The 23,648-nt window shown below is 38.6% G+C and overlaps 1 protein-coding gene across 7 annotated transcripts in view; it reads left to right on the top strand.

Annotated features, from left to right (window-relative positions):
* The window catches only part of ENPP2 (ectonucleotide pyrophosphatase/phosphodiesterase 2), a 72,847-nt gene that overhangs the window by 36,987 nt on the left and 12,212 nt on the right, over positions 1-23,648 (top strand). For 4 of the 7 annotated variants that reach the window (XM_040056318.1, XM_040056300.1, XM_040056284.2 and 1 more), the window contains exons 9-19: positions 2,148-2,203; positions 4,387-4,452; positions 5,219-5,291; positions 13,156-13,267; positions 14,586-14,711; positions 18,705-18,736; positions 19,614-19,741; positions 21,635-21,722; positions 21,832-21,919; positions 22,859-23,031; positions 23,318-23,366. In XM_040056318.1, coding sequence (XP_039912252.1) covers positions 2,148-2,203; positions 4,387-4,452; positions 5,219-5,291; positions 13,156-13,267; positions 14,586-14,711; positions 18,705-18,736; positions 19,614-19,741; positions 21,635-21,722; positions 21,832-21,919; positions 22,859-23,031; positions 23,318-23,366 — 991 coding nt within the window. Of the gene's footprint in view, positions 1-2,147; positions 2,204-4,386; positions 4,453-5,218; positions 5,292-13,155; positions 13,268-14,585; positions 14,712-18,704; positions 18,737-19,613; positions 19,742-21,634; positions 21,723-21,831; positions 21,920-22,858; positions 23,032-23,314; positions 23,367-23,648 lie in introns of all 7 variants that reach the window. The other 3 variants (XM_040056291.1, XM_040056279.2, XM_040056309.1) reach the window with 1 other exon arrangement.

The following is a 23,648-nucleotide window of genomic DNA, read 5'->3' on the forward strand; positions in this document are numbered from 1 at the left end:
ATCTGCAATGCAAAGGAAAATGTAATCACTTTAAGTGTGGGCCCTTTTTCACCTGGGAATACCTGATGCACTAATGAATATGTAATAATTAACTGCCTTAATTAGACAATATCTAGGCTGGTTATATACCCTGACTGTGCTGACTTATGTGGTACTAACATCCTTGCATTGCAGTCATACTTCTGACTGTAGTGACGTTGTCACTGGGTTGTAGGCACACTTCCTCTTCTTTCCTGTTCACTTGCATCCTTCTGTCCCATCCCATCAGAGCTAGTATCCTGTGATATTCAAATTTCAGTGTCCTGATATATTGAAAACAATATTGCTGTTCAACGGCAATTTTTGTTACTGTGCAGCCACATCATCTTGTGATCGTTGTCACCGTGAAAACTGCATTGCTGATGCAAAGCTGGAGCTGTACAGGCTGGGGGAAATGTTTGGGGGACTCCTGGTTTGGTGGGTGCTTGAGTGTGTGAAATACGAACCAAGCCTGAAATCAGGTTCTGGAGGAGAAGCACCTGAATACTCCAGACCTGTGGTCATTCTGCTCCTGATCTTGCTGCACGTATTTAGGAAAACATCATTTCTATAGTGTTACTCTGGAAGTAGTTTTCACTGGAAAAAAGGATACATTATCATAAAGTTGGAATAAAATGAAAACAAATGATCTTTTATAGCTGTGATTTTAATTTAATTGGACTGAGTCTAGTCAGATTTGGTGGAATAGAAGATGAGAGGTAAGGGTTCTGTCCAGGGCAATGGAAAGGCAAATATGACAAATTTTCCCATAAATAACATTACAGTATCCAAGTGTAATTGCTGTTAACTATAGCCTCATTGTGCACATGGTCTTTCATTACTGTACTCAATCAATCTCAATTAAGACTGATGCGTGAATTTTTCAGGCATGACATTTGAATGATGCATGTCCAGATGAGAGTTTGTAAATGCCTGTTTGAGCAAGGTACAGGGACTTTGAATGTATTTTCAGAGTTGATTCAAAGTAAACAAAAAGCTGCAAATATTATGTAAGTCAGCTACATTTTGTCTCAATTCCTTATGAAGCATATACATTGCAGTATGTATAAATAATGGGAGGAAATAATCTAGCTCTGTACACAGTGCTGGCCTTTAAGCCACTGCTACTTTTGAAATGAGTTCTGAGATAATTTGAACAGTTCCTTGCAAGACAAATTAAGTTCTGTAGAGCTATACTCATTGTTTGCTTTCCTTGATTGTGAACCTTTCTGATATTCCAACATTTTCATTTCCCTGCCTTGCATAGAGTCATAGGATAGAAAAGAGAAAGAGGATGATGAGGATAACCAGGAGTATGGTATAGCTTTCATTAGAGAAAGATCAAACAAACTCATGTTTGAAAAGGAATAAATAGAGGGGAATGTCATCAATGTCGTATAGAAGTGGGAAGAGAAAATATTATAACCTGTTTCGAAGTGTGAGAATGGAACCCTAACTCCACTGAAAACCAAAAGGTTTTAAACCAAGCAAAATTAAAAATATACTCATGGAGTCTGTGATTACATTGCAGAACTTTCTGCTGCAAATTGATATATAGCTAGAAAAATAAAAGGGACTTGAAGGAGTGAAAGCAGAGTTTGAAAAAGTTCTTAAACATCTGTGTAGGAAGGTGTCCCTCCCTGCAGCTTTAACACCTCATCACTCTCTGTGGCCTATTTTGTGTGCTCCCTTGTAACACATTTTCTGTTGATGGCTACTGATTGTATGAAAATTGGGACATTTATGCAGACATTGTTTGGTTTTAAGGTATGTTCTTTTCTAACTGAGTATTCTCCAGAACCTGAATGCTAAAAGAGTCCGGAGAGTAGTGGATTTTGAAAATGAAATTAAATACTGGAGGAATTCCTGGCCGTGAAACTTAGTGCTTTTAATTAAAAGCAACATAGAGATTTAGGGGTGAAAGTCTACAGCACAGCAGCTGACCCACTGCTACAGAGTTTGCATAGGTTTGTCACTCCTCGTTTTCAAATTAGGGCCGAGGCTGAAAACTGCAATTTTCACTCCTAGGCGTAGGGTAGAAGAATGTGTCTTGAAAGCATTTTCTTTTGATTTCAGAGAGTCATTAGAGATCTGAACACATTCTAATCCTCTTATATTTTCCTCATTAGATTTGGATTACTGCAGCCAAGCAAGGGGTGAAAGCTGGCACGTTCTTCTGGTCTATGTAAGTACCTTCTGTTTTCTGGAGATTTTTAACTAATAATTCAGAATTAATTCAATGTGTAAGTGTTTATTAAGTTGTTTTTCCTTTCTCTAAGCATTTGGTAGGTTGGAGACTACCTGTAACCCTCTATGGTTTCATTTGTGCAATGTTTCTGATAACTAAAGCTGATGCTACACTTTGCTGCTTTAGATTCATGTGCTGACTTTTAACAGTTGTCTAAAGAAAAGATGTGTGACTGTGAAAAATTACTGTCTTTCACTTCAAAGTGTGTTTTTTGCTTCCTTAGTATTGCTAGTAGTGTTTCTTAGTCCTCTGAGTGGGGAGGACTCTTATTGTGCTCATACGTTAATTGACATCACCAGTCTAATTGACTTAAAGGTCTGATTGATTCATTTTACAATAGTCTGTCCTTTGAGCAAGATATCCAATTTCCCTTTCCTAAGAGACAGCCTTGAGAATCTTTGCTGTTTGTTCCCTTGTTTAATGTTTCCAGCTTATTTTCCCTTATTTTCCCTTGTCCGCACTGAAATGAATGAATTTTGATAATTTTTGAGGAAGTCATGTAGATCAGTCTTTTTATTACAGCTTCTGGCAGGATTGCAGGAGCAAAGAAAATGTTTACTACAAAAAGCTACAAGACTGAAGTAATAAGGGGATTTGACTTTTCTTTTTTTTATTCCTTCAGAAATAATACGTTTTACTATTCTAAATATCATAAAGCATGCGTGTAGGGAATAATAAAACACACCACAAGCTGATGATAGGTTTAGGCTTGTAAGATGAAATCTGACAGCGCTCCAACTCTGGTGCTCTACAAACCAAAGAAATGAATGCAATTCCTAAGCTCTGTAGCTACACAGTCTACATAAACACCCTGGCCAATGTATGCTTGGGGATATAGAATGTAAAAAAGCCAAGGACAGGTTGTATGAATAGCACTAGTAATGAAGTGAGGCAGCCACTTTATGTATGATTGAAACATATATGCCTTAAAACTGCATTATTTTGTTTAGTGCACAGAATATTTTTGGGAGAAGTTTCAGGCAGACTCAGGAAAACCGAATTTTCAAAATATTTTAGTCAGAAATGAGTTATTGAAATAAATGATTCTTTTTTCATATTACACAGGTAATAAAAATATAAAAATTGGACAGTAACCAAAATTAGTAATCCAGTTTAAAATTTTGCCTTATTTGCAAATTTTAGTATAAATTCTCTTTTTTATGGTTTAAGTTCTCTGTGTAGTTGGAGACTGGGGGCTACTGTTTGTCTCCCAAGGCATTAAAAACTAAGGTACTTCCAAATGGCTGCTGCCATCTGCATTTCTCTGCCAGAAGTTTCCAGAGGGTGCGGAATTCAGTTCGTTACGGTGACTGGTTGTGGTGTCTGATTCCTGCCTTGGGATTCTGCTATTGATGTAATGGATTCTGGGCTGACTGTGCTATCATATTAAAGTGACTGTCTGGTCACTGCCCTGCAGAGCTTTCCTAAGATGAGATATTTGGAACTTTACAGCTATTTCTAAGGTTAGGCATTCTCATAGCATGAACTTGGCCTCAGCAGCCGGGTGAGAATGGCAACCACTGTACAAAGAGTAAAGTGAGATGGGTGTGTTCTGCAGAGTGAGAAGCTGTCAGGGTTTGAGTCCCTGTGCTGCTGGCGTGGTGTTTCAGATGACTGTTCTGATTCACCCCAGCCTAGCCTTCAGTGGCTACTGTTAAAGCAATGGAAATTTTTCCAGTGTCTGGAAACAGGAAAAAGGAATAGTAGCAGAGCAGGGTGTTTTTTTAACTTGCACTGATGTGAGCAGTATAGTGGATTTTGCCCATGCTAGCTATCCAATGGCAGCATGCAAAAAGGTTCATCTGGGTTAAAGCCACAAAAATGGATCTTTTATTCACTCCGGCTTAGAGGAGGTAAATTTACTGCTTTGAGTTCTGACTACATTTGCAAACTTCTAATCAAGTTTCTTTTGGACTATGTAGACATTCAGGAGGTCTGATGTAATTCTGTTTGCAAATTAAGAATCAGCATTAAGCAACAAAGAATATACAACATGCTGAAAGCAAATTATCTTATTATGATACATTATATTAATATTGAATTCAGTTCATAGCAAGCATTTTGTTGATGCTTTTTGTATTCTGTGATAACAAGGTATATCTTTGTATTTTGTGGTCCAGTGTCATCCCCCACGAGAGGAGAATATTAACAATACTTCAGTGGTTAACCCTTCCAGACAGTGAAAGGTAATTCACTTGTCATCTGCTGTTGGATAACTGATAATTTGTCTTCTCTTTATAAGTAGCTGGAAGAGTAATTAAAAATTTAATTCTGAAATTTATTTTTGTCTGTTACAAGCCATCACTGATTTTAGGACTTGCTTGGGTTTTGCGTTTAGTGTGAGTTCTTGGGGATTTGGAGTTTTTTGGTTGGTTGGTTTGGGGGTTTTTTGGGTTTTTTTTTCATACCAGCTTTTAACCATCAGCAGGTTGATTCTTCCAGATAAATGTATGGTATGAGTTCACTTCTTAACCAAAAAGTATGTAGTTGAATGGATTAACTTGGGTTGTTCTTATCCACTGGGCCTAACATGGTTTAACAACCTTACAGGCAATGGCAGTTGTAGAACTGGACACTGAGCACAAGGAAAATGTTAAGACTTTAATTATGAGTGGATTTTACTATACAAATTCCCACATGCTGCTGCAAGGCTCAGCTGTTGTGATTTCTCCTACAAGATTTAGAACGAGCATGTGTCCTCAGATGGTACCCCATGTGCCTCATTGCACACGTTCTTGGGTTTAATAAAGCTGCAAAACAGCTAATCATACCATGGAAACAAAGAACTGCTAAATAATTGTTGGATTCTATGACTGAGAAACAGTTCTTTTTCCATAGAGCTAAGTCTCATTGGAAAGCTGACTTGATTTGACTTGACCTGGCCAGCTTGTGCTTCTGTGGTGTTGTTGAAAGAAAACTAACCTGAATGAGACCTTTCTTTCTTTCTTTCAGGCCTTATGTTTATGCCTTCTACTCTGAGCAACCAGATGCTGCTGGCCACAGATATGGTCCTTTCAACTCAGAGGTTAGCACAGTTTGGTTTTGTTTTGTTTTGGTTTTTTTTCTACAGAAAAAGCAGATAATACTTTTTTAAAGTATTTTTACTTTTTTTTTCCTAATACTTTTTTTTTTTTTTCCCTGAAATATTGATGCTCCTCAGGAGTAATAGTTTTAGCAACTTTGTTTTCACCTGTTTCTCCATTATGCTTCCCCTCTGCCAGAGAAAAATAAGTTTTCTTCTATAGGATTTAAAATTCAGTTCTGGGAGAAGGAACTGCCTGTGCCTTTCAGGAGGCTATTTTCTTGGTGTGATGTGATAATGCAAATGGAAAGATTTATTTGTCAAAGACAGGAGTATATTTGTGTGCACCAGCATAATTTAGCTTTCCTCTAGCAGTTTATCCTTCTGAAAAGTAATTAAAATATAATACAAAAAATATTGAGATAAATGCAGAGAAGAAAGCAGCTTTCTTTAAAGCTGACAGCTGGCAGTAGCCAAAGTAATAATTCCAGTCTGTCAGGAAATGTAAAAGGCTGCTAGTTCCAGTTTCATATAGGCCCTACAGGGGTTCAGAAAGTTTTTCCAATACTGTTCCCTCAGGACCATACTGTTGAGTTTGGAAGTTTTAAAGCACCATTAGGCATTTTAATGAAAAATTGTGTGCAACGTGCTGCAGTAGTTTAACCCTTTGCTTGACCTTGTGTAGCTGGCTGGGACTGATGGATATTGTTTCCCTTGACAGCACTGTCCAGGTGACAGGAGCTTAAAGACAATGCACTTGTCTGGGCTATGTGGGGAGGGAAATTAAATGCTGTACCCAAATATCCTGCTTCGAGTGGCTGGGAACTGGCATTTCCAATGATGTCTGACGTCTTGCAAAGGTCCCCTAGTTTCAGTTCAAATGCATGCCTGCAGATTCCCATCACAAGACTTCAGGAGGTTTTATGTAAGATTTTCAAAGGATAAGCAAATGTTTGCAATCTTCAGAGAGTGAGGAGTGTATCAGATGCCTACCCTCTGGAAGGCAATCCCAATCTCCTTGAGCAGCCAGATATCCAGCATTAGTTTCTTATTTGTTTGGTTTATATCTGGTGGCTGTTCTTGACGGGAGGAGAGAGCAAAGAGAAGCAGCATTAATATTTTTTAGTATGGTTGAGTTATTTGAGCTGTTTCTAAGCAGTTTGCAGAGGTTATGAAGTTGCTGTGGGTAGCAGCCCTGTTGGAGCAGTTTGAGCCATGGTCCTAGAGCAGTGGGTGTGAGGAATTACTCCAAATCAGCACTGAAGCACTATATTGGATGGAGAGAAGCAGTCCTTTTTCTGGATAATCAGAGGTTGAGGTCTGCCAACACTTGCTAAATTGATAGACATGGATATGTGTCCATGTTGTCATTTGCCTCAGAACAGGATTTGTGTTTGATTCAGTCAGGCAAGGTATTGGTAATGAGAGCTCCCTGATTTAATGATGTATTTCTTAATAATGTTTTATAGTTCCTCTTGGTGAAATGTTATGATTACTATATGTGCCTTATGATTGAAAACTCTAATTTTATTTGTCTAGATACAGCCAATTCCTTCTGAACAGAATTGTGGAGCTTTTGTTGCATGGATTTAAAAGGGGAATAATAAGATGATGACATTGAATATGTTCTTTAAATTGTGGTGTGTAACTAATCTGCTTAGCATCTACTGTGTCAGGTTAATTTTAAGAGTCTAAAAGGTGAAGTGTAGCAAAGTGTTCATATTAGGAAAAGTCATAAAAGCAAAAAGCCCCCAAAGGCTCTTCCTGTATGGGGGTCCTTGTGGATGATTATCTGAAGGATCATCTCGAATAGCAACACAAAGCTTCGGCACTTCATAAGTGTGAATTAATAGCTTGCAAGAGTTTTGTAAATAGATAGTTTTATGTCATTTGTATTATACACAAGAAGACCATGAAATCGATTTTAAGCAAATTGAGAACAGATGAGTTAGCAGAAGAGCATGTATGGGCTTGCCGCTCAAACACTGGACCAAACTTTGTGAATGGAAATTTAAGTAAACGAATACAGCTGTGTAAGTACACAGATGCTGAGGTTTGCTAGGGGTCTGGTTTCAGGATAGAAAAGCTAGAGGAAGTATTTTGTATTGTTTCTCTTGACATTGGTTTCAGTATAATTTTTAGGAGCTATGAAATTTACATCATCTGGAAAAAAGTCCTCAAAAGGATCCCTTTTAGCTAATTCTTTGATACCAAGAGCATGACTTCCCTGTGAAATCTTTATTTTTCTTGTATACAGCTGGCAGTGGTTAGACATTTGGAGTATTACTGATCATTTTTCTTCATGCAAAGGCAGATCAACCAAACAATGAAGTTTGAAAACAAGCTTGTAACAGCTCTTGTGTTATATTTACAACGGGCTTCTAATTTCTTCTTTTGAAGAGTGAATATTTCATGCTGATTTTCTTACTGCAGTTAGTAGTTTGAGGAGTAGTTTTTTACCTTGAAAACCTCCAAATCTTTATTAGAAGTAAGTAAATTTTTATTTGAGTTTATTACATCAAATAATGTTCTAAAATTTTTTTGAAATATGTAATTTTAGAGGTCTAATGGCATCCAGATGGCTCTTAGACCTTCCCAGGACATGCACAGCAGCCTATGTGCAGTGTGTTAAAGCAAGAAGCAAAAGCATACACTTAGATTTAATGGTGAATTGCCAGTGATTTTCATATAAATGGAACTGATATTATAGCTAGTCTCTACAAGTATAATTTTGCATATCCACTAACATGAATTTCAGTGTAAATGAGTTGATCATCTAGGTTTTGGGAAGTTTTTGTTTGGTTTGGGTTTTTTTGATTGTTTTTTTGGTTGTTTCTTTTGTTTGTTTATTTTGCTTTGGGGGTGGGGTTATTTTGTGTTTGTTTGTTTGGGGTTTTTTTCATTAAAAACAGTTTAGGAGGTGTTTCAGTGGGTTCTATTATGTTTCCAGGAGCAGTTATGGGAGTTATAAAATATATGCTTGCTTTTGATTTACTTCTGCCTTTTTTTTTTTTTTTTTTTTTTTTTTTTTCTTTCCCTCTGTGCTTCTGCAGTTGAACTCTGGTAGGTTGGTCCATCCAGGTCAAGAAGCAAAGCTTTGGCTGGCTAGTTACCCTTGTGATGTTACAGTTTCCTTCTGTAAGCAGGGAGGGATTCGGTTCCCTCCTCCATAACTCTGTTCTGACTCTTCTCAAGCAAGACTAAGAATTGGCTGGTTAATAAAAACTTGGCTTTTTTTTTTCCCTAGCTAACTTTTTTTAAAAATATAAAATATTCTAGAAATGTACTACCATAAGAGCTCTAAAATACATCGAAATCTGGCAGTGCTAAGCCGTTTCTGCTGCTCCTCTAACATGCTATCTTGAGACACTTCAGTGCTCAGACATGGGTCTCCCATGCTCGCGCGTTTCTGGCGTTGTGGAGCTCTGTCTGAGCTGATTCAGAGACAGCAAAATGAGAATCCTTCCTTTCCCTGCCGCTCCTCTCATCAGGACTGCACAAAGCTTGAAGAGTTTTAAAAACAGAAAACTCTGGTGCTGCTTTATTAAAATGCCTTTCTGGAGAAAGAGGAATGAGACTGGACTAGAATCTCCTTTCCAGCTGCTTGCGTTGGAAGCAATGAAACAGCATGGCACATGGTAACATCCCTTTCTTCCCCTTCCCTGTTTATGGAGCTCCGTAACTCAACAACTCAGAGAAGTTGCCTAAGTACATAGAACTTAAATAGCATCATAAATCTCCAACTCTCCCCCAGCCCACTCAGTGCGCTCCGTTGCAGATTGTGGTTTGTCCCCTGGTAGGTGTCAGCTCTTCTCATGCCATCTCGAGCTGTGCCAAGAGCCTGTGAGTTGTGTTAAAGTCAGCGAGAGTGGAACAGTTTAAAATTATGACAAATTGATTAATGGAATAGCAGTTTATTCTAGCTAGATCTTGGGGGTTTTTTCCTTTTTTTTTTTTTTTCCCCTTCCATAAGTCTGTCCTAGGTAATTGTGCATTTAGGAACAATAACGTTACCCAATGAGATGCCACACTGAAACTCCTAGGAAATTACATTCTCAAAATGCCCATAAAACTGGTAATAAAGCAGGTAGCAACACAAATTTCTCATGCACTGCCACCAGTGTGCCCCACCTAGCTAATTTGAAGGATATGAGCTCTGTGTTAACCAAGTCTCACCTGCATAGCTCTGATCTGCAGATCCCCAAATAGTGGCAAATGGGGTTCTGGTGATTTCAGTGAGGTGCAGGGCCTGGTACACAATAGCACTGGTATCTACTAGTGCTGTGGATGAGGGTGCTTGATGTCACTAATTCAGCCAAAACATTGGTGTGGGTGGCGTTCCAAAAGTCATTGAGAGTGGGCAGCCTCTGATGCTCATACCTGAACTGTCACTCAGATGAAATGTTACATTTCCACCAGTACTCTACCCTGGACACTCATTAACTTGTGTGCAATGAATTTTGCTGTAATTGAAATTAACTTAAATCTCAATAATATTAATGGATTAATGTTTCATAACTAATGCCCCCTATATAACTATGTATTTTCAAACACGGAAGCCCCACCTATCTTTTGAAACACGAGTTTAATTTGCTTTGATGCTGTCTGCTCTTGTAACTGCTATTCCGCTTTCAGTACAATTTGGTGAATTCCTCCTTAAAATGAGGTAGATCCTAAGTTGTCCAAAAAGCCTAAATATTTGATAAGGCCATAGCATTTATGCTTCACGATTATCTGGCGCAGGTAGCTTTACTATCTGATGTGAGTTGAGACAGGCTTTTTTTCTGAGTCCAGACATCTCTCCCTGTCAGTACAGGAGAGTAGTTATGGCTCCCCTCTTACTCCGCCTAAGAGACCTAAGAGAAAGCTTCCTCCTAAGAGGAGACAGGAAAGACCAGTTGCAGCTCCAAAGAAAAGAAGAAAAGTACATAGAGTGGATCAACACTCTACGGAAACTCGTCGGAAGAAAGTAAGTTCCAAAAATTTATGATGCAAGTGCCATTTTTTAGGCACTACGCTATTTTTTTTTTTTTTTTTTTTTTTTTTCAACTTGGGAGTTCACTCCGTGCTTCAGGTTTGGATTTTGCAGCCAAAGCTTTTATAAATATACTGAAGGACCCAAAGGAGAGCAGCCAAACCAGACCAAGCCTTCTGGGAGCTGTGTTTTTCTTGCTTCACACTGTTTGCATTAGGGAAAGTTATCTTTATAATCTCTTTATTTTTTAAAATCCAGCCATCAGCTGGAGGCAATGTCAGAAAAATCTGTGGGAAGACACTACCACTGCTGCTAAACCTTCTGACCTATTACAAGTCCTGAAATATATTGTAGCCTCCGTAACTCCCAGCTCATGGGAGCATGGTGATTATTTGAGGTTTTGTGTCTAGTCATCATGGTTGTGGAAATGTCCTGAAAATGTGACTAATAAAATCTAAAAGGAAAAGAACATTTGTTTTAAAAATACACATTTCAAAGTAATTTTGAGACTTTGGAGGGTAAGGAATTTTATTGCAGGATTTCTGAATGGTGTATTTGCAAGAGGTGGTGTGTAAGGAAAACATCAAATAGAAATGGCTTTATTAGGAAAAAGTGCAAGTGGATAAAGAGTATTCCTTAGTGTACTATCTTTATCCACCTGGCACTAACAATCTACATATTTCTCCTTTAAGCTAGAAACAAAAGCCTTTGCACTCCACAGTATCCTACAAGTGCCTATAAACTTTCTTCTCAAGAGATATTTTGTGGGGATGTTTTTTGACTTGTTGCACAATTCAACTTTAAAGAATTGAGACACAATATTTAAGTGTAAATACATGGCAGATGGGAACATGCAAAAAAAAAAAAAAAAAAAAAGAAGGTTAAACTTTTGATCCTGTTTGACAGCAATGAAATGCAGTACAGGATGGATCCTACCAATTATTAAAAAAAAAAAAAAAATTAAAAGTGAGATTCTTTCTTCCTTCCTTCCTTCTAATTAGATTTCTTCTATGGGAAAACTTGTGAGAGAATCCAGCTGTTTTTTGTATGTTTCAGAACCACACCCAGTACTTTCACAATGCTACAAAACTCTTTATTGTAGCACCATCCGAGAGATCACTGTATCTTGAGAGATAAAATGGTTCTGTACAGTCTTTCAAAGTCTTGATATTAGGTGAAGAAAGGTTTATGCAACAGCTTAATTTGTTTGCCAATAAATCTTTGAAAGTTACATCTGGGAGGAGCTGTAAGAGGAGGTCAGATTGCTGAAGAGAGCATAGCTAACAGAACTACCACTTGAAATTCTTGAATTATTGTTGCTCTATCTTTTTTTTTTTTTTTTTTTTTAAGAAGACTTGAGCTTGCTGACAAAAATAAACATTAATGGGAAATCTGTCTGAATTTCCAGCTTCCTTGAATATGCTTTGAATTCTGAGTAAAAGTTGTATTTCCTTATATGATTGACACAATATAAATAGGCTTCCATTAAAGTGGAATTTCCATTTGTAGAAGAAACTCTTTGTATTGGAGAGTGAAGGAATGCTGAAACAGACAATTCTTGTTTTTTCTGAACTTGAAGGTTTCAGAGTTTTAACTTAAGTGACTACTAAGGATTTCCTGAATTAAAAGATTTCAGAATGTTACCCTTTGTTTGAACCACTTCCATATGTTGCAGAAATTGTTCCTCCTGTTCCCCACCGTGATTCCTTTAAGTCCTTTCTCCGTGTATTTATAGTGCCATAGGGGAATTGACATTTCCTGTCTTGTAACCTAGCAGACTCATTTAACATCTATCCCTTAATGACTCAAGCAGAGGGGGAATTTCTGAACCATCTCTTTCTGGGTCACACTGGCACGGTGTTTATTTTAGAAAATTCTGCCAAAATCTATTTTTTTCTCATTCAGAACTTGTTATCACTCTGTTTGTCATGGGGAGGATTTTTTATTGTGGATACTTGAACCAGCCAAATCAAACAGACAAGTGAGGAAGAAGTTACCATCTAGTGACAATAAATGCTTCTTAAAATCAAAACAAAATGAACCCTCTGTCTAAAATCTTGCTTTTTCCCCTCTCTGTGCCATCTGGTAAAAAATGTTTTATTTTCTTAAGGCTGAAAACATATTCCTGTGTCTTGCTTTTTTCAGTTTGGGGGGGTGGGGAGGTTTGGTGGTTGGGGTTTTTTGTGTGTGTGGGGGGAGGTGGTTGTTTTTTGTTTTGTTTTGTTTTGTTTTAAATGAGAAAGAAACTTAAATGAAGAAATCACAGTATAGTATCTGTGTCCTCTGGGGCCTGCTGACAGTTTTGCCAGAACTGTCATTTGAGCTGTTGGAAACTCTTGGCTTTGAAACTGAAGAACGCTCCCTCTGAGCCCCACGTGCTACTCAAGTGATGTGCATGTTGTCATCCTGGTATCAGATGTCCTTTGAAGTGAATTTCATTAAGTGACTTGGCATGTGAATCCAAAATCTAAAGCTTCATTTCATGTTCATTTTTTGACTAAACCATTCACATAAAATACTGTTTTCTTTTAAAAGCACTGCTTTCCATCTATAAGAAACAAACTGAGCCCCAAAGTCACATGTGTTTTTCTACTATCTACACATTGTTTTACCAACTGTACACATGTTCATGGAAGGCCTAGCATCAGCCATAAGGACCTTTTGCTGTCTTGTGTCAGCATCTCAGCAGGGCTTTCTCATGATGAAATCACAGTGTGGATATAACAAAAGGAAATGGTACAATACTTATAGGAGTAACAGCTCAGCCAAGGCTTTGCCTCTTGACCTGGATGATTTTCCCATCAGAATTTTGCCAAAGGACCCCCATTTGTAGAAGCAGGAACATTGCAATGATAGAGTTAACTTTTTTTTCCTTTCTGAATATTTATACAGATGATGGTGAATCCCCTGAGAGAGATTGACAAGACAGTAGGACAACTAATGGATGGACTGAAACAGTTGAAACTACATCGATGTGTTAATGTTATATTTGTTGGTGATCATGGTAATTTTTAAATCATAATATTTATCAGAAATTAAATGCTTAAGCAATGTAGCTGTAAATATAATAGGTAACCTAAATTGAAGTTCCATTTAAGATATTTTTGTGCTGATCTTTTTTCTGCTAGTTTAACTCTCCCAAATAAAAGCCAGTTGGTGTGGACTGACCACTCAGCTCACCTGTTAATTGTCATGGAGGGACACTTCTCTTTAATAACAGTGATGTGGATATTTACTTCTTTACTCAGACCTTTCCAAATCTTTGTGTTTCTGATACCATATCCAAGTGTAGTTGTTCTTGCATGTATTGGAGGACTATCAGTTGCCTAGTGTAATCTTGTCAGTTTTTATGGAATGAAAAATTTAATAGCATTGTTCTCTGTACACGAGAAGAATAGGATTTCAGATTGAGGCATTTCCATGGCAATTAGTGGGTCAAGTTATCCTATTAGAAGAAAGACTGGAATATCTTTCTTTCATCTATGGAATAAAAGACTATGCCCCGCTTAGATCGAAAAGTCATCATAACAATGAGGAAGGAGGTAAAAAGATAGTTCATGGTCAGATGTAGTCACCTAAAAGCACAGATATTATTTGGTAGGTCTTACTCCTTCAAACTTTAGAATAAATTTTGCAATATAAGAAAGAGTAAATATTAGCAAAGATAAAAAGGTAGTTTTATTAAAGGAAAACCTGGGTTTGTGTAACTTTTTTAGTGATGCCACCAAAGGTCCTCTTTTTAGATCTTTATTCTTGATAGTCTCACATGAACTGCTCCATTGGCAATAAAATGGCATGTGCCTCGTTTCTGAGAAGGATAAGGGTCAGGAAGGATTTCCAGGGGTGGCAGTTTTGCTGAGAACCTCCTGTGGCTGACAGTACATTCCTCTCCACCACAAATATCTACAAGAGAAAATTGTTTATCTGCGGCTGCCTTAGAGCAGACCACCAACAGACAATACCTTTTGTGTGCTATTCCTCTTAAAATCCGTTGTTTAAAAAGAAATAATCCCCAAAGTAGTACATTAAACTAGAAACAGACTTTGATTTTTCCATGAGTTTAATTTGGAGTTGAGTCAGTGCACACATGGTGTATGTGGTGACTGTTCCTATGATGCTGAGACTGGTATTTCTCTCACACAGGCACTCCTAGGTTGAGTCCTACCTGTGTATTTTGTTGGAATCAGATGGCTGTAAAGAGCAAGATCAGTCATCCAAAAGGAAATAATACATAGGGTGTCTGGGGTTTCCTTTTTTTTTTTGCTGTTCTGGAAAATGTGTTTATTTTCAGGGGAGATTAATTTTGCATTTTCTTTCTGCAGGGATGGAAGACACAACTTGTGAAAGAACTGAATTTTTAAGCAACTATCTGACTAATGTGGATGATATAATTTTGCTGCCTGGATCTTTAGGGCGAATTCGCCCTAGATCTAGCAATAACCTAAAGTGTAAGTCAATTTAATTGTACCTCTTATATCCTGAAAACTAGACTCTATTCCTTCCTTGAAGTGATGCTGTTCAAAGGGTGTGAATTTGTAGGGTGTTGGCATTTCAGAAGGAATCCCAACTGAGGACAGCTGCTCACTCCCTTCCCAGTGTGTACTTCACAGACCCCACAGTGATAGAGCTGTCAAGGGGAGGGCTTAAATGTTCTGGGTTAAATGCCACTCTTTTATATCAAGGAGGGATGGGAATTCCAAGCCAGTTTCACATGCCAGTTTACATGTCATTGTGAGTTTATTCATGCACTTATTTCCTCTGTCAACAAAAACTGTTTTTGAACGATCTCAGCACTGCACAGCTTGGATATTAAAAAAGAAGCATCTGGTACATTTTATGAGCTAATAGGAAAAAAGTGACTTGGTAATTTTGAATTCAGTAGTTTTATCATACTTTTGGCATAGATGAGAAGTCATGTGGGCTGCTAAACAGCAAGAGACTGGAGATGTTGAAGTATATAAGGAAGATTAGCACATGCATTAGCCCAAGGGCCAATGTTGTCAGTATAACTTGTTGCTATTTTGAACCATGCTTTTAGAAGCTTATCCTGACAGTGCTTGAGATTAACTGATCTTTGACAATAGTTCTCAGGGCTCAGGCAGGAGACCTCTGGTGAAACTAACTCTGTAATTTCAAGCATTACAGACCAGCTGCCCTCCTTTTGCCTCCAGGGCAGCAGTTACAGGACAGGGCTTGTGCCACCACCCTGACTGCTCTGGTTCACCATACGAGGGCAAACCTGGCTTTGCCGGAAGTTTAAACTACCATGTAACTCATAATTAAACCATAAGTACTTGTGGTTTTTGCACCATACGCTTCCAAGAGAGGCAACTTTTCATAGAGGGGAAGATCAGATAGCTGAGATAGCCAAGTGTTCCCTCACAATACTTCAGATACATTCTGGGTAAGGACAAATTTCATAGGAAGATCCATCTTTGAGGATTAAATACTTCCAGAATAATAGCAGAAATCATAAGAATGTGGCAAAACATCCTTAATACTGATTTGTATATGCATTTATTTTACTATAAACTTTTTTTCACCTGAGTATTTATGCTCAAGGAATATATGATGAATGTAAAGATTTGTTGAAAATAGTGCACGTTCAAATTTTGTGGGCTATTATGAGACTGAATTCCTACACTCCACAGTCTACTGAGAACAAATTTCAGTTCTGAGAAGTAATTTTTTTTTTTAAGGATCCTTCAATCCTTGTCTTCCCAAACTGCTAGAAAATTAAGTTTTCCTTAGAGAATGAATGGCAATATGTTTCAAAAAGATCAGCTTGTCTGTCTGACCTCTGAGTCATACCACTGGTTTTCCCACAATAACGTTTTTCTCTTTTGGTCTCTGTCTGCAGCTGCCTAGTTTGAACGTTTACAATTGTTTGTAAATCGACAGTTTGAACGTAGAACAAAGAAGCATATTTCTTACCTTTAAAACTGGGGTTTACCTCCTTAAATGCCAAATTACCAAATTCTTTATTCTTTATGGTTCCATAATACTGTCTCCATACTGCAAACCCACCTTTGCAATGCAAAATCCTGCAGCTTGTGTTTTGAGATGCAGTAGAGCCCATTTCAAACTCAGCAAGATCATGACTTAAGTAACCAAAACAATAGTATTTGAACAAGAGATTTTCACTTCCCAAAATGTTCTTTTAGCCTATTTTTCCTCTCATGACTGAAAAATGTTTCCCCCTCCATGTTCTATGAAGAACATAGTTAGTATGGATCTTCGCTGGGGTTGGGGTTTCTACATCTTGCCTGTCCCTTTAATGGCCCAAAGACCAATCCAGAATATTTTACTGTGCCTTTTCACTTATTCAGCAGTAGCCTATGAAATTGGTCAAATGTTAAAAGCGACCAAAAAATGCTACGTATTTACCTTGCTCTTTTTAGCAGAGCGCATTTTTGCATTCAAGTGTGCTTTCAAAATTTTTCCAGGAAAGTCATTGTGTTTGGGATTTTTTTTTTTTCTTTTTTATTTTAAAGTAGAACAGCCAGAAGTCTTGAAAGTATGTGTTTGCAGAAAACAAAGTAAGTATTAAGGCCCAGATTATAAAACAGTAAGAACACTGCCTAAACAACTATATGTCACCAAGCCATTACACAGCATATGCAGGACAGCCAAGGGATCAGGCCCACCCAGCATGGGTTTAGGAAAGTCAGGTCCTGCTTGACCAACATGATCTATGACAAGGTGACCTGCTTCTGTGGATAATGTTTACATGGACTTTTGTAAAGTCTTTGACATTGTCTCCTACATCATTCTCTTGGAGAAAATGGAAGCCTGTGGCTTGGACAGGTGCACCCTTCAGTGGGTTAAAAACCGTCTTGATGGCTGGGCCTGGAGTGTTCCCTGGGGCTCAGTATCAGGGCCAGTTCTGTTTAATATCTTTATTGATGATCTGAGCAAGAGGATCAAGGGCACCCTGAACCGGTTTGCAGACAACACCAAGCTGGGCATGAGTGTTGGTCTGCCGGAGGATAGGAGAGCTCTGCAGAGTGATCTGGACAGGCTGGGTCAGTGGCCCAAGGCCAGTGGTGTGAGGTTCAGCAAGGCCTTGGGTCACAGCAACCACCAACAGCACTGCAGCCTGGGGGACAGTGGCTGGAAAGCTGCCTTTGGAAAAGGAATTAGGGGTGCTGGTTGACTGTGAGAAATAGTAAAGGTAAGAAGACTTTTAGAAGTTGTGAAAGCTGGCCTCAAAAAAAGAGCAGAGAACTTAGAGCTAGCTGCAGCTGCAAAGCCTGAAAGTAGACAAGATACAATGATACAGCACGTAAGGACATGAAACAATAGTTTGAGTTTTTAGGTTTGGCTAAGATAGACCTTAAGGTTGCAGGAAAATACGCTTAGCAAGTGAGTAAAAGGTTTTAAGTTTAATAATAGAGTATTGTGTATTGTTAATAGAAAGCATACAAGCAAGCATTGTTTGAAGCAGGTGTATGTGTCCTTTTAGTGATTGGCTAGAACAACTGTTTGTAAGCTTCAGCTTTCAGCTGGAAACTTTTAAAATGCCCTGTAACAAAGAGATCTTTGGCTGCTGTTGGCAAGACACGAGCTTTCACCATCTTTCAATTGTCTCACCCTATACCGATGCCGCAATAAAGCTCGTGGAAACATCTCCCAGCACTCCCGTCCCGTTTGTGAAAACCACCAGCAGTTGACAGTGACTAAACTGAGCCAGTGTGTGCCCAGGTGCCAAGAAGGTCAATGGTATTCTGGCCTGGATCAGAAACAGCATGGCCAGCAGGACCAGCGCAGGGATTGTGTCTCTGTATTTGGCACTAGTGAGGCTGCACCTCAAATCTTGGGTTTGTGTTTGGGCCCCGCTCAAAAAAGAACTTTGAGGGGGGTGGGGTTTGTCCAGAGAAAGGCAATGGAGCTGGGGAAGGGTCTGCCTGGAGCACAGGTCAGATGAGGAGCAGCTGAGGGAGCTGAGGGTGTTTAGCCTGGAGAAAAGAAGGCTCAGGGGAGACCTTATCATGCTCTACAACTCCCTGAAAGGTGGCTGTAGCCAGGTGAGAGTCAGTCTCTTGCCCCAGGTAACAAGTGACAGGACAAGAGGAAATGTCCTCAAGTTGTACCAGGGGAGGTTCAAATTGGATATTAGGAAAAATTTCTTTATGAAAACGGTGATCAAACACTGGAGCAGGCCACCCAGGGAAGTGGTGGAGTCACCATCCCTAGAGGTGTTTAAAAGATGCAGCACTTATGGACACGGTTTAGTGATAGACTTGGCAGTGCTGGATTAATGGTTGGACTTGATCTTAAAGCTCTTTTCCAGCTGAAATGATTCTATGATACATACAAAGCACTTTTAGTAAAGGTCAGGGAAGTATTAGCAGGTATACTTATGTAAACCTTGCGTTTTCTTTTGCAGATTTTTAATATTTCCTTTTTTTTTTTCCCCCCCTCCCACCTTTGCTTAACAGATGACCCTAAAGCGATTGTTGCCAACCTTACAGTGAGTATTTAGGACTGGGAGGTATCTGTCTATACTTCATTGTTCACTTCTTGATTTGTGGCATTATTCGGCTTTCTTTTCTCACTCTTTAGACAGGAAAATCAACCAATCATTATTATAAATAAAGAATGTTAAATGGTGCCCTTCATGAGCACAGATTAATGTTTGTCATGTTTTCCACTGTTTGCTGCTCTAGTAGTTTTTATAACCTTTTTGGGCAGTGCAGAGACAAAATCTCCAGGATTGTCTTTATTCCCTGAATTGAGTCTATTTATTCATTGCTTCAGAACTGAAGAGTAATCTTTTAGGGTAAACGTTTTACTAGTACTTTAAAGACACTGAAAAAGTGCATTTGATAGCCTTCAACTCTATAGCCTTGCCATTAATGGAAGAAAAATACTTAAAGTTAAAATTTGAAAAAACAATCAAGCAACAACAACAAAAAAACCCCTAAAAAATACCAAAAAAACCCCCAACCCCCCCAAAAACCCAGATGCCAAACTCAAGTTCTTTAACCAGATGGTTTTAAATATATCTGCAGATGAGGTATTTTTGAGCATTCAGGTTTCCGCTGGAGCTTAACCTTTTGTTCAGTTAGAATAAAATTCTCCATTTGTGAGTTAAGTGTGTGTGATATTTTGTTTGATAATTTCATAAAGACTGTCATGAGAATGAAACTTTCCAAATATATCTTTGAATGGCTCCCTGGGCCTTGGCTGCATGTAAAAACTGCAGAGAAATGACTGGACTGCATACTCTATGTGGTTTTCCAGGCACCATCAGTGGTGACCTTAACAACTTGATTTCTGTAGTCAGAGGTTTTATGTGCATCTTCAGCTGACTGACTGCGTGATGTTTGTAACCATTTATTTTTCAGTGTAGAAAGCCTGACCAGCACTTCAAGCCTTACCTGAAACAGCACCTGCCTAAACGCTTGCACTATGCTAACAACCGAAGAATTGAGGATGTCCATTTACTGGTGGATCGCAAATGGCACGTGGCAAGGTAAACCCTTGCTTTTGCTTCCATGCTGATTTTCAGTCTTTTCTTCTGAGGAAGTGAGATGCTTAGGATTGCCCTGTCTGTTAGCATCTTGCTCCTCTACCCTGTGAGCACGAGGAGTTTTGAAAACAAAATATTTTCAAGTTTGGGAAAATCATCTGCTGGATAAAAGATAAAAACCCAGACTAATTTGCTCAAACAGCTTAGTGGTTTTGACTGATGAGCTCAAATGTAGAAGCTGATAAATCTTTCTAATGAGGTGCAGGCTTAGTGCAACAGGAGAGCAGGGAATATGAGAGGAAGGGGCAGGCTTATGTGGTGAGGGGATGTTAGGGAACAAGAGTTTGAGTGGATGCAATAGGTGAATGGAAAGAAAACTTAGATATTGACAGAATGGGTGAATGTCTGAGAACATGTGGAAGGATGTGACAGGGTGGCCATCAAAGTGCTGTGCTGGTAGTGTATTGTGTTTCAGAACAAATCCACAGAAAGCCAGGATGCTTTAGCTCAAGCAAAACCTCTGGTTCGGTTGCTCTTAGCCATATGACTCTGAATTTTTGGTTATAGAATGTGGGCAGTGTTTATTAGTTCGCTCAAAATTAAATGGGGAAAAACCAGTTGGCACATACACATATAGACTGAGCAGGAGAGGAGTAGCCTTTGTTTATGGATCATGCACAGCTTTCTATATTGCACATGTTGCCTATTACAGTATGAGAATTGTGGGGTCTTTTTGCATGTATCTGACTCGGTGCTTCTTGGAAGATGACACAGCTTTTGGCTCATGGCTCTAAATTATGGTAGGATTTTTTGCCCATATAGCTGCCAGGCAAACACACAGTGTGTTGTAAGTGCCTTTTGACATCTGTGCTTATCTTTCCATGAATTATGCAAGGATCACTCTGCCGAAGCAGTGAATGAGAAACCCCATTTGCTTTCTTGCATAACTCCACTGGCTGCTGGCAGGCTGACCCATGGCTGGGGTTATGTATATTTCAAAGAATCACACTCTGAATTTTAGGTCTAAAAAAGCTTTAGTTTTAAGAATTTTACTGGAATGGATGGGATTGCCCAAGTTGATTTACATTTAGTAATTTCTTATTAATTACATCAGTCTTTCTTTTGCTTATTTATTAATTTTCAGAGATCTCATTCACCAGTTACAGGAAAATGGTGGTTACAGCCCTAATTGCTGTAACTCTAATAATTTATAAGGCCAAAATCAAACTTTGACTGAGCATTATTCTTTTGAGGATAATGTGGTCCTCTGCATGTATTCCCTGCACGTGGCCCTATAAAATTTATAGAACTACTCTGAAATAAACTGGTGATTATAATTCCTATGACACAATACTTATTTTTCCACATATTTTGTAAAAACCCCCATCTCAATAACAAGCTGATCATTAGCATTCCTATGATACAGCATTTATTATCCCAGCTATCTGTCCTCATGAAAATCTTTCTTTTTTCAGCTTTTTTTTTTTTTTTTTGCTACCTGTTTTTGTTTATTGGGGTGAAGGCAATCAGGTGAAAGCACTTGATAACTTTGTATGAAATTTGCAGCATTGTAACATCACAAAAGTACTTTCTGAGAAGCCTCTGTTGGCCTTTTGAGGATTGGAAGAGTATGGTCCAACACCTCCAGTCTGCAGGAGATTATGTGATCTGAGAAAATAATAGATACTAAGATTTTTATCAATAATAAGAGTTGTTTCTTAGAGTGGGATTAAAGGGAGAAGCCCTGGGGATGCTGTATAAGCCTGCAAGTCCCTACTACTGCTGCTCATGAAAGATAAACAATACATTGTCCTGTAACCTTATCCATCTTGCCCCAAAGGATATTGTCAGGTCAGGCACCTTTGAGGAAAATTTCTAATACTTTTTTCAATTTAGGAAAGCCATGGACGTTTACAAGAAACCAACAGGAAAATGTTTCTTTCATGGAGATCATGGCTATGACAACAAGATAAACAGCATGCAGGTATGAGAAGTGTCTGGGAAGAGTCATTGAAGGTCTCTGAAATGTAAATATTCAGTGAAAACCCCCTAAATTTAATGCCTTTTTTTTTTTTTTTTTTTTTTTTTTTAAGACTGTCTTTATAGGATATGGCCCTACCTTCAAATACAAGACCAAAGTGCCTCCTTTTGAAAACATTGAACTTTACAACGTCATGTGTGGTAAGCTGCCTGCTTGAGAGATTGCAAAAGCAGCAACTTATTTTAACAGGGCTTCATTTTAATGGCAACCTCTTTTAACCCATGAGCTTATGCCCTGACTTCCTCTCCTAGTCCCCCTTTCCAAAGCACTTGCCAGGAGGGCTGAAAGCACTTCTCAGGTGTCTGTTTGCTCTGGAGTTGGCCAGTAAAGGGAGTTACTATAGTTTTGATGTTTGCAGCTTGACAGAGATCAAGTGGACATCTCTACAATGTGAGGTGTCCACATCTCAGCTGTCTAGGACGGAGATTTCTGTTCAGAGACTGCTTTTGCATCTGCATGTCTCATGCAGCAGTTCAGGTTGATCACTTAGTTTTCTATGGCATTTCCTGGTATGATTATGTTTTCCAAACTTGAAATGAAGCCCTGAAGAAGAATCTGATGATGTATACAGGTATTCATTAAGGTCTTTTCTTGAGTACTGGTTTTCTAGAACAATGAAACTTCCAAGGTGTAATTCACAATAAAACTTTGTGTTTCAAAGATGTAATTCACTTTTTTTTTTTTCCCCCCAGACATGTAATACCTAATGGGCAGTTAGATCTTACTTAGAAATCACTGTGTTGCAGATATTTGGAGTGAGACCAGCACATTGACTGTAGGTTTGCACTGGAAGCTGAAGGAGCAGTTATAATAAAACTTTGTCCACTTTTAAAGTTTGCCAGTGTCTTTGGACAATTAATGACAATTAACATTTTGTCGTAAAGGCAAAGATACTATTCATGCAGCATTTACAATTTTAAGATTTAGACAAAGAATCAGTGTTTTTATTACATTAAAAACTTTCACTAACCTGCTGTGGGTGTAAAGAGTATTACAGGTGAATGTGTTGGCTCAATAGAGTGGCTTGAATACATGTTTGGAGTCTAACCACCATTCATTTTTCCTTGGTGGTTTCATAGATCTGCTTGGATTAAAGCCTGCTCCCAATAATGGCACCCACGGAAGTTTAAATCATCTGCTGAGAGTCAATGTTTATAAACCAACTGTGCCAGATGAAGTTGCTAAACCACTGTATCCTGTAGCTCTACCTTCTGCCTCAGATTTTGATATAGGATGTACATGTGATGATAAGGTAGGTGTTTAGGATCTGTGGAAGCCTCCACTGCTAAAGCAGTAGTTTTGGTAAAGTTGTAGCCATTTAATTTGTTTTGAGAGGGTTTGATCTGTAAGAATTCCCCAGGTCCCACCTGTGAAGTTTTTGTGCCCCCTTGGAAAAACTATGTTTTTTGTAAAAGAGGAGACAAGAAAATCCTCACTGTCTTATAGCGCTAGTTCTGTTTTGTTAGATTCTAGTAAAATGAGATGTCAGAGTGCTCCAGTGGTCCTAATCTTGTTACTTTTTTTTCTATCTTGAGAAGAACAAGTTGGATGAACTCAACAAGCGCTTTCATGTCAAGGGAACAGAAGGTAAGAGCCTGGTGCCATAGTTAATGAAAGCTGATTTAATTTTCTTTTGTAAATTACTTTGCATCATTAATCCCAGAGCAACTGCTGGTGTGGTTTAGTTAATGTGTAGTAAACTGTCTTTTTGAATAACTGTCAAAGCAGCCCACAGACACACTGGAGATTCATGGGCAAGATGAAGTGCTGCTCACTTGAGAAAGTCCACACTACATTTTGCTGAACCAAGACTAAAGAATTGTTCAAAGTGATGTGAGTTTTAACTCTTCCATTCCATCACCTCTAGAA

This window comes from Hirundo rustica, chromosome 1 (assembly GCF_015227805.2).
Source record: "Hirundo rustica isolate bHirRus1 chromosome 1, bHirRus1.pri.v3, whole genome shotgun sequence".
In the NCBI taxonomy this organism is placed as follows: Eukaryota; Metazoa; Chordata; class Aves; order Passeriformes; family Hirundinidae; genus Hirundo; species Hirundo rustica.